The sequence below is a fragment of the Oncorhynchus masou genome, chromosome 22 (genome assembly GCF_036934945.1).
Source record: "Oncorhynchus masou masou isolate Uvic2021 chromosome 22, UVic_Omas_1.1, whole genome shotgun sequence".
In the NCBI taxonomy this organism is placed as follows: domain Eukaryota; kingdom Metazoa; phylum Chordata; class Actinopteri; order Salmoniformes; family Salmonidae; genus Oncorhynchus; species Oncorhynchus masou.
This window is the reverse complement of record NC_088233.1, coordinates 12922494-12931882: the sequence shown is the minus strand read 5'-3', so window position 1 is coordinate 12931882 and position 9389 is coordinate 12922494. Positions and strand designations below refer to the sequence as shown.

At 39.4% G+C, this 9389-nt stretch overlaps 1 protein-coding gene across 1 annotated transcript; it reads right to left on the bottom strand.

The window, feature by feature from the left end:
- Positions 1–891: 891 nt before the first annotated feature.
- alx1 (ALX homeobox 1) lies at positions 892–4950 on the bottom strand. The gene is made up of 4 exons (XM_064928885.1): positions 4619–4950; positions 3591–3892; positions 3029–3157; positions 892–1329 (listed from the first exon to the last, which is right to left on the bottom strand). The coding sequence occupies exons 1-4, from the start codon at positions 4836–4838 to the stop codon at positions 1000–1002; spliced, it is 981 nt and encodes a 326-aa protein (XP_064784957.1). The 5' UTR covers positions 4839–4950; the 3' UTR covers positions 892–999.
- Positions 4951–9389: the final 4439 nt, after the last annotated feature.

Genomic DNA, 9389 nt, shown 5'->3' with positions numbered 1-9389 from the left:
TTAGCATAGATGTGGCTTGAGTCAAAACAACTCGGAACATGACATGATATCAATAACAAGACAACGAGCTGAAACGAGCCACCTACGATTCCCCACATAGCAGCTTTTTTGTCATTGTTGCTAGCTATCTGACCATCCAGAATCATAACAACACGGCCTTCTACCTCTAAGATGTGTGTGCATCGTTTTAGTGACTGTAGGGCAATGGAATTATAAAGCACAGGGAATTACAATATTCACACTGTCCTCAATTTATAGGACTATAGTTGATCTTTAGATGGATTATTTCCTGGACATACAAAGCCTGCTTTTTATTGATTTATTTTATTTAACCTTTATTTAACTAGGCAAGTCAGTTAAGAACAAATCCTTATTTACAATGACGGCCTACCCCGGCCAAACCCTAACCCAGACGACGCTGGGCCAATTGTGCGCCGCCCTATGGGACTCCCAATCACAGCCGGTTGTGATATAGCCTGGAATCAAACCTGGGTCTGTAGTGACGCCTCTAACATTGAGATGCAGTGCCTTAGACCGCTGCATCACTCTTGATGGAGTGCTTGAACCAGCTCAGAGTTTTCAAGTCACAGAGGGGTACATTTTCAGCAATGCATTGTTTAACATCGGGTATTAAGCTGAAAGTAAGTTTCATCTGTGTGTTGTGAACTGAAATGCACTGCTCAACCTCAATGAGCAGACCTTTAAATCTTGAAGCAGTTCATCCTCCTCTGACCTTTGACTCTTTTGACCAACAGGTTCACAGTTTGTTGACTCCATGGAGAGGCTTCATGTCTCTCCAGTCTCGGAGACAACCAGTCAGTTATCAGCATCTAGGCCTATATTATTTTGACTTCTGTATGTCCTCTTCAATCAATCAGTGTCACAGTCGGATTTCTGTCAGTCAACATTGGGGGTTATAAACATGCGCAGTAGTAATGCTAAAGTTAGAGAGGCTGTGAGTCAGTCAGCTGGCTAGACATGCAGAACAGACATTCGCAATCACATGGCCCAGGATATGTTGGCCGCATGTTCCTTAGCCTTCATCCGCAGCACAGCAATGCTGGACGAGCGTCTCTCAAACTCGGGCTTGGTCTCGAATGGGTGTCCGTTGGGTGAGGGCGTGAGGAGGGAGTCGGCAGTGAAGAAGTTGTTGAGGGAGACGTGTCCAAACTGGTTCTGCTGGTTGGGGAAGCCCACGTACCCGTGGTCGGCCGCGGAGCGAGGGGAGTGAGAATACGAGGTGACACATGGGGGAGATCCACGGGGGAGCATGCAGGATGAGACCACAGAGCCACTGGGAGCAGGGCTGGGCCACAGGTTGTTGGAGATCTGTGGAGGAAAATAAAAATCATGAATTATCTGGTTATTTATTATTCTACCAGAGAAGTTGATTGGTCTTGGCTTTGATTATGAAGTGCTACTGATGTTTAGTATTTTGCCACTGTGAGGCCATAGGGAAATGTCCACATTGCGTTGAAGTTATTCTATTCTACAGTATATTGAGGGTATTTTCTTTTTATAAAGTGGTATCAGGCTACTTCAGATAGCCAATAGCCGAAGCTTACATTTCAGATTTCAGGGATGTGATAGAATATCAGATATCAAATTGTATTCCTGATTAACCAGGAAAAATCATATCTGTAAGATCTGAACACAAAAGGGTTCTATCTAGAACCCAAAAGGGTTCTACCTGCAACCAAAAAGGGTTCTCCCTGGAAAAATAAAGGGTTCTCCCTGGAACCATAAAGGGTTCTCCCTGGAACCATAAAGGGTTCTCTCTGGAACCATAAAGGGTTCTCCCTGGAACCATAAAGGGTTCTCCTATGGGGACAGCAAAAGAACCCTTTTGGAACCCTTTTTTCTAAGAGTGTACCACTGGGCTGGAACTACAGTAGGCTACTGCCAAATGTTGCTTTACAGACAAATTTAGCAAATACTAGAAAGACAATTAATTGTGGTGCTGGTGAAGATTGTGGTCTGGTTCGGTGGTTATAAGTAATGACAGTTTGTTAGCGTTTATATTTTCAACTGCTGGCAAACAAAATTATTTCCCTAAACATATGATATCAGAGAGCATATCAGATATGACCTCAACCATCTATAAATATAGCAACAATTTTACACACACTTCACATTTTAAAACCAATCCAGATCATACTCTTTCATAGAAATGTCCATGTCCAACCCCCCCAAAAAATGTAACTCATGTTCCCCCTACAGTATGTACAAGGAAGAAATCATCAACTTTCAAATGGATTTAGTCATGGTCTGAATCAAACAGTAAGATATTGGGCATGTTTCAATCCACCACTTGGATAAACTATATTAAAGGCGATGGCTTTATTCTAGTGTTAATATGAGAAACATGAGAGGGAATTCAGGCATGGATTTAGGACAGGACATTGAGAGCCTGGCTGTACGCCTTTACATCTTCAAAGCTAATCCTCTTCAACGACGTTAGTCTGTAAGAGTAGTCTATTTACTTCAAACGCGACTAACGCGTTCTACACTGACGGCGTGACCACACCCCAACTAAGGATTTTGATGGGTCAGACAAAGTTAAACGTATCATTATTTACGGGAATGAAGGCTTTATACATTTGATTTTTGAGTAATGCTTTCTGGCAGCCCGTTATGGCTTTAACGTTTAATGTTGTTAATAGCCTACACAGTCTAGAGAAAAGTAAATATTTTCAGTGAAATCTGAGACGGAATCATTAATTCCAGCGGTTTGCCGAGATACCTTCTAATCAACTTTGGAAATCTTATCTGAAATATGGTGCATGATAAATCGTTTGTGGCGGTCAACAGCACTCGCATCTTATTTAAAGTCTAACCTATTCCATTTTGACGCACGACATGCTCCACAAATGATATTAGGTAATTATTAACAGTAATTAGAACTTAGTATAGCCTACCAAAACCATATGTTTAATTTCAGATTATATGATTTTGCAGAAGACGGAGACAAAAAAAACGATTCAATAGTGGCAAATAAATTGTTGTTCTGGTGAAAGAGCAAACTTGCCTGTGAGTAACTGTCTGTTCTTGGCATCACTGATATGTCGTATGTGGCTGCAAAGTGACTTTTTGCCTGTTGAATCTGTCCATAACGTTCTCTTTTTCTCCACTTGGCTCTTCTGTTTTGAAACCACACCTAGAACGGGAACGAGAGATACAAAATAAGCAAACTTTGTCAATAAAGAAATTGGTCAACATGTACCCTTCTTTTTCAGCGTTGTCTTAACCTATTGCTCTGTTAGATGACATGTAGAGTACACCAAGCCGTCACACAAATACAGAGCCAATAAAGAAATCGAGGATCAATTCTTAATTGACAGTAGTAAATCTTAAAATATGCTCAAAAAATATGGTTAAAAAGCCTAAATGGCCTGCATTGCACTACATTAAATAACCTTGGGCCTACTTATTTTGTACATTCTAAATACATAACAAATTATTTTAATATACCTAAAATAAGACCAAAGTGATCTCAGTCCATAGTAAGCTACATGTGATGTTCCCGATTCTGTTCCTAAACAACGTGGCAATTGAACAACTGAAGGACAGTGAGAGTAGGTCTACATTACCTGCACTCTGGCCTCGGTTAGTTCCGTCCTCATCGCCAGTTGTTCTCTCACATAAACATCTGGGTAATGAGTTTTCTGAAACACCTTCTCCAACTCCTCCAGCTGTGCGCTCGTGAATGTCGTCCTGTGTCGCCTCTTCTTACTGCTCGATACGTTACTGTCACACTTGTCACCCATTTCGTCCAAATCCGTTTTCTCCTGACACGCCGTTACCGGCGAGGCCCTCAGATTGCAACAGTTGTCGATCGACCTTCCAAGGTCCGCGTGCAAGGTATCTTCCGTTTTCTGGACACCATAATTCGCTATATGAAAGAAAAATAAAATGTATTATTTGTATTATAAATCAATGAATAACGCAGATGTTGCAAAAATATAGGCATATGCCATATTAAGCAATCTATGACAGGTGAGTGAGGCTATAAATAATAGGCCATTGACGAATATATTTACATGAGATGAGATGTGGCATGTTGTCATATTTGTTATGTAACCTATATGCGGTGAATGTGAAATATTTTGCAGTACGGTTATATTTCAGTTTTGGTGATGTAAAATAATATTTTCAAAACCACAACTTAATAATGTGAGCCCATAAACATACTTCCATTCCTCATTTAAACATGCAGATTTTAAATATGATCACATCTGCCCATTGCTCTTTCAATGTGTTGCTAGCTTGGCAATATAAAAAAATAACTAAATTGCCGCAATTCAATAGTTTATGGATTTAGAGCAATAAGAATCACTTAACATTTAAAAAAACTTGTTTGAAATATGGCACATAAATGTGAAGATGTGAGGAAATTACGCACAAGTAGCCAACCATGTTCATTTCTCAGGCACAATTTTGAGAACAAAAAACGTGGGTAACACTTTACTTGCAAGTATAGACTACAATGCATGTACATTTAGTTATAGGCCTAATGCATCGTAACACATCTCATAGCCTACTACTATTTCAGCGACAGTTAACAAAATATTTGGTAGCGTTTTATGCATCGTGAGTGGAAAAGGTTCCAGTAACTAACCGTGTTGGTCTCCGCAAGGCGAGGACCGCTCCATTCGCGAGTGGTGCTCGCTGCTCTGTATCCCGAAGGCCTGCACACACTTGGGCGAGGTCTTGCTGTAGTACTGCACACTGTCCAAACTCTCCATAACTTGGTCCAGCGCGCCGCCAGAGCCCATGTAGTAGTCGCTGCCCTTAATCGCTTGACTTTTCAATGCGAATTTATCGTTCATGTATTCCATGATCTCCTTCCCGAGATCTCGTCGCTCACAAAACCTTGTCAACTGACCATAAATAAGTTCTGTCGACGTTCAACACATTTGAAGAGCTATATCGGCTCCCCCGATAACACAATAATTGGTCAAAGCCGTTAATATGTCTTGTCTTGAAGGCGCTGTGGTCTCTTTATAACCGGAGGGAGAGGGGGTTCCTTGAAGAAGCCTCCCTCCCCACTTTTGAATATGGAGCAGTCGGAACTCCTCCCACCCGCACAGTCCAAACCAAACACACTTTAAGTGATTCTAGACCCTAGAATTGGGCTTAAAGGAAACAATCGAATTGACTTAAATTTACAACATGTTGAGCCACCCCAAATAAAGTGGGGTAATGATTTATCTAGCCTACTGCAAGTTGAGACTGCACATACAATTTGTTAGAGCGCATGGAAACGGACATTGGTCTTAGACACTCACTTGATGGTCATTCCAGTTATTGGTTGAAATTATTGCTAATAAACAGAATAACTTTATTATCATGGCAATATATTTATGAAAATATTAATTTACATTATGTAACAACTTTTGTGATAGTTTTTTAGCCTTAAAAACTATGCTTTTAAATGTGAAATGTAAGGCAAGTCAGTTAAAAACAAATTCTTATTTACAATGACGGTCTACCAAAAGGCAAAAGGCCTCCTGCGGGGACGGCGGCTGGGATTAAAAATAAGAAAAATAATATAAATATATTAGGACACATCACAACAAGAGAGACACACAACACTACATAAAGAGAGATCTAAAACAACAACATAGCAAGGCAGCAACACATGACAACGCAGCATGGTATCAGTACAACATGACAAAAACATGGTAGCACCACAACATGGCAGCAGCACAACATGGTAACAGCACAAAACATGGTACAAACATTACTAGGCACAGACAACAGCACAAATGGCAAGAAGGTAGACAACAATAGATCACGCAAAACAGCCACAGCTGTCAGTAGTAAGTGTCCATGATTGAGTCTTTGAATGAAGAGATTGAGATAAAACTGTCCAAATTGAGTGTTTGTTGCAGCTCGTTCCAGTCGCTAGCTGCAGTGAACTGAAAAGACAAGCTAAATGCTATACTTTCTCTACAAAATGGTGAATTATAGGCCGATGCAAATTGCTGGTGGGTCTTTTAGATACATTCTAGAAATTAAGACGGACTTATTTGTGTGTTTTCAAAGAGAGTTGTACATGCGCCCAATGTTGTGGTAATTCCTAAGGCCTACTGTATAATAATAATAACAAAAATTATGTGTATTCGATTTGCATTTGTATTGTCACGTTTCATAGCATTTGCTGCATTCTGTTTATGCGAGGCTTTTTAATCTTTTGAAATGCATTGTTTGGTTAAACATAGGCCTATTGTACATATTACAATCATCAGATGTTTTTTAAATATATATCCTAACACATGAAGCATGCATGCATTATTTATTACACTGTAAGCGCAAGAAATTGTAGTGTAGTTTAAGATGTTACAACAGGCCTCTCTATATGTGCACATTTTTAAAACGGGATTTTAAAGAAGTCGATAATAACGGTGATCCTTATAGGATGACAATGTGCTCATAAGTCTACCTGCTTAAAACTCATAATGAATTTAGACCAATTTAATGCATCATATTTAGTAATAGCTCAAGTTTGCGTGTGCCTCAATTGTGATTCCAGTATTTCAGAGCTAATAGTTATGCAGTTATAATGTGCACAATTATATCACAACAGGACACTTTGGTAAAAATATATTTAACTTCAGGGAAACGAATTCATATGTTTACTGGGATGGTATTTACATGTCAATGGAATCTGTGTGTCGTGTCTCAATGTTCAGCAATGTTAATCGGATTTAGTGAGAATCCATGGAACTTCGAATTGGAGCAATAATAGCCTACCCACTGCAACTCGCACGAAACCATGTGGACAGCATATTTTTGTACGGATCTTTAACAAGCAATGCAATGCCCTGTCCAATTTAGCAGACCAAACAAAGACAACGAAAGTTAGGCTACATGTCAGTATGAACAGAGAATTAGATCATTTACCTATTTACTTGTTATAGGACTGCATTCGTGGTATGGTTTTGATAACAACCACATGAGTGAATTTATATGTCAGGGAGGAACTATTTTGTGGACAAATGTATAGCCAATACTACTGATTATAATTTGATCCGTATTGAGCAAAAGTGCGTAAAAGTGTGCACCAAAGTGTGCATATGTGTGTGTGTGTGTGTGTGTGTGTGTGCACGCGCGTAGGTGATTAATTTTCCGTATATATTATAGTCTAACGATTTGGGGTGATAGGGGCTCAATGCAAACTATTGAACAAAGTCATAAAATAAGGCTATGCATAACCTTTGAATGAATTAAATATTAAAGATACATATAATAGTTTCCTGTAGAAAAGTCTGCAGGAAACCAAATAGTACATATGACCACCGTGCTTAAAAAACAACAGGAAGACAAGTTCCTCTCCATATAATGACAATAATTTTATTGCCAAGAACAGAAACCATCTCCCCCTCCTTCCATCTTGTGGGCCTACCACCTGCCATGCAGACCATATTTAGCTACGGTTCGCTATCGGGTCAGTGATAATACCTGGGGTTGGATGGTGCCACTCGAGGAAAAATATAAATAAATATGAGTGCTCTTAAGTAGCAGGGGGGAGTCTTATTGGGCTTCTAAGGTGACCTCGCCATGCGACCTCATGCTGAGGAGAAAATGCGAAAAGTTCGCGGCGGTTTGGTCCGTAGGTGGGCGGTAGACTGAGAACTCCTGCCACAAGCCGCAAGTTCTTGAAAGTGGACATGATGTTGTCATTGCTGCAGGCTTGCCATAACAAAGGGTCGCATCTATTAATGAAATATTTTTAAAGTGAATTCAAAAAAATTTATCCTGGGTCTAGTTATGGTTGCAATGTTGGTTTATCTGTTGCTCAAAATAAAACTAATTTCATGCACCGTCATTTATTAAATCATTCAGAAAATAATCTAAATATCATTATGGTCAAAATTACGAATCGAGTAAAAAGTCATTGATTAGACCAACAATTAATCACAAAAACAGCCTTGTTGAGCCTTGGTCTGAATAATAATAAACAATTGGAAAGTCATTTAATAAGACTGTAGCTGTAGCCAAAGCCAGTGTGAACTCTTAACTTAGTGTCATAGTGTTTGTCACTCATGTTCAAGTCTTAGATATACAGTATTACAGGCGACTCTCAAAATCAAAAAGCAACCAACGTTTATGTTTTTGTTGCAGCCTGCCTATACGATTAGCCATTTATATAGAAACCTCTCTCTCCAAATGTTTACAAAATGTTAAAGCAATTGATTAATCCTCAGTGTTTGTTTTTATTTTGTTTGTTTGTCTTTTGTTTTGCATGCTCACGCAGACAGACATGCCTAGAACCTCAGGCACTGAGTCAGTGTAGAATGTAATCTGGGTTCATGTACACAGGTCTCTACGGTCACTGGTCTAATTAAAATGATAATAAACCGCTAGATGAGCTTGCTGAGCTGATCCCAGATGTAGGAGAGATAGCCACTACCAATCAAAATACAAGTCTATACATTCTTGGAACAAGTTCTCAAAAACGGAAACATTTGGAAAAATAGAAGAAAATAAAACTACACATTTTTTAAATATTTATAATGTTGACCATTTGTGCTACAATTCAAGTTGACAAGGGCATACCTTTGTGTTGAATATTGGGATGGGGGGTTCAGGGTCAATGGGTTCTGGTGTCAACACTGAAAGCAATGCTCCCTCTAAATTGAGCACGTGCACAGGCGCACAGCTCCCCAGGGACTGCTGCACAGAGGAAATATTAGCCTGTACAGAGAAGCACATATTTGAACTTTGCTGAACTTTCTAGTTTCTTTAACTTTAAAGGGGAACTTTAACTTGAACTTTAAATCAACTTTACCTTCCACTGTGGGAATTGACAATATTAGCCACTTTCAATGCAACATACCGAAACAAAACGAACTATGCAAGATTTTTTTTTTGTAGGCAGAACATACCAGAGTAGGATTCTATTGCATTGACACGCATGACTCAGCCCATACTCTACAGACCGGTGCAGCATAACCAATCAGAGCTGCAGTATCCCTATATGCAAATAAAACATTGACATATATGGATCTGTGCCATTCACTTTGAACTGGACTGTGTTTACAGCATGAGTGGTCATGAGTAGATGCACATGTTTAAGATCAAAGCAAGAGCTGCATGTTGCACATTTGTTCATATTCTTTGCTAGTAAGCGTTATTAGTCCATTTATAGCTAATTTCTAGTCAGCAATGAGGGAGTGGTTGCTTCCTACAAGAGCACAAAATGTGTGCATTTCTAGCCATCTTTGAAAAGCAAGTCAGGTAAAGAGCATTTTTTTATGTCTTAAAGAGGCAGTGTTGTATTTTGAGACAGGCTTGAATAAGCAAAGTAACCAATAGGCAGAGGGTAGCATACTTTGTCTATTTATCTGTAATGATCAAATAGCCACAGTAGTACTTGGCCACTG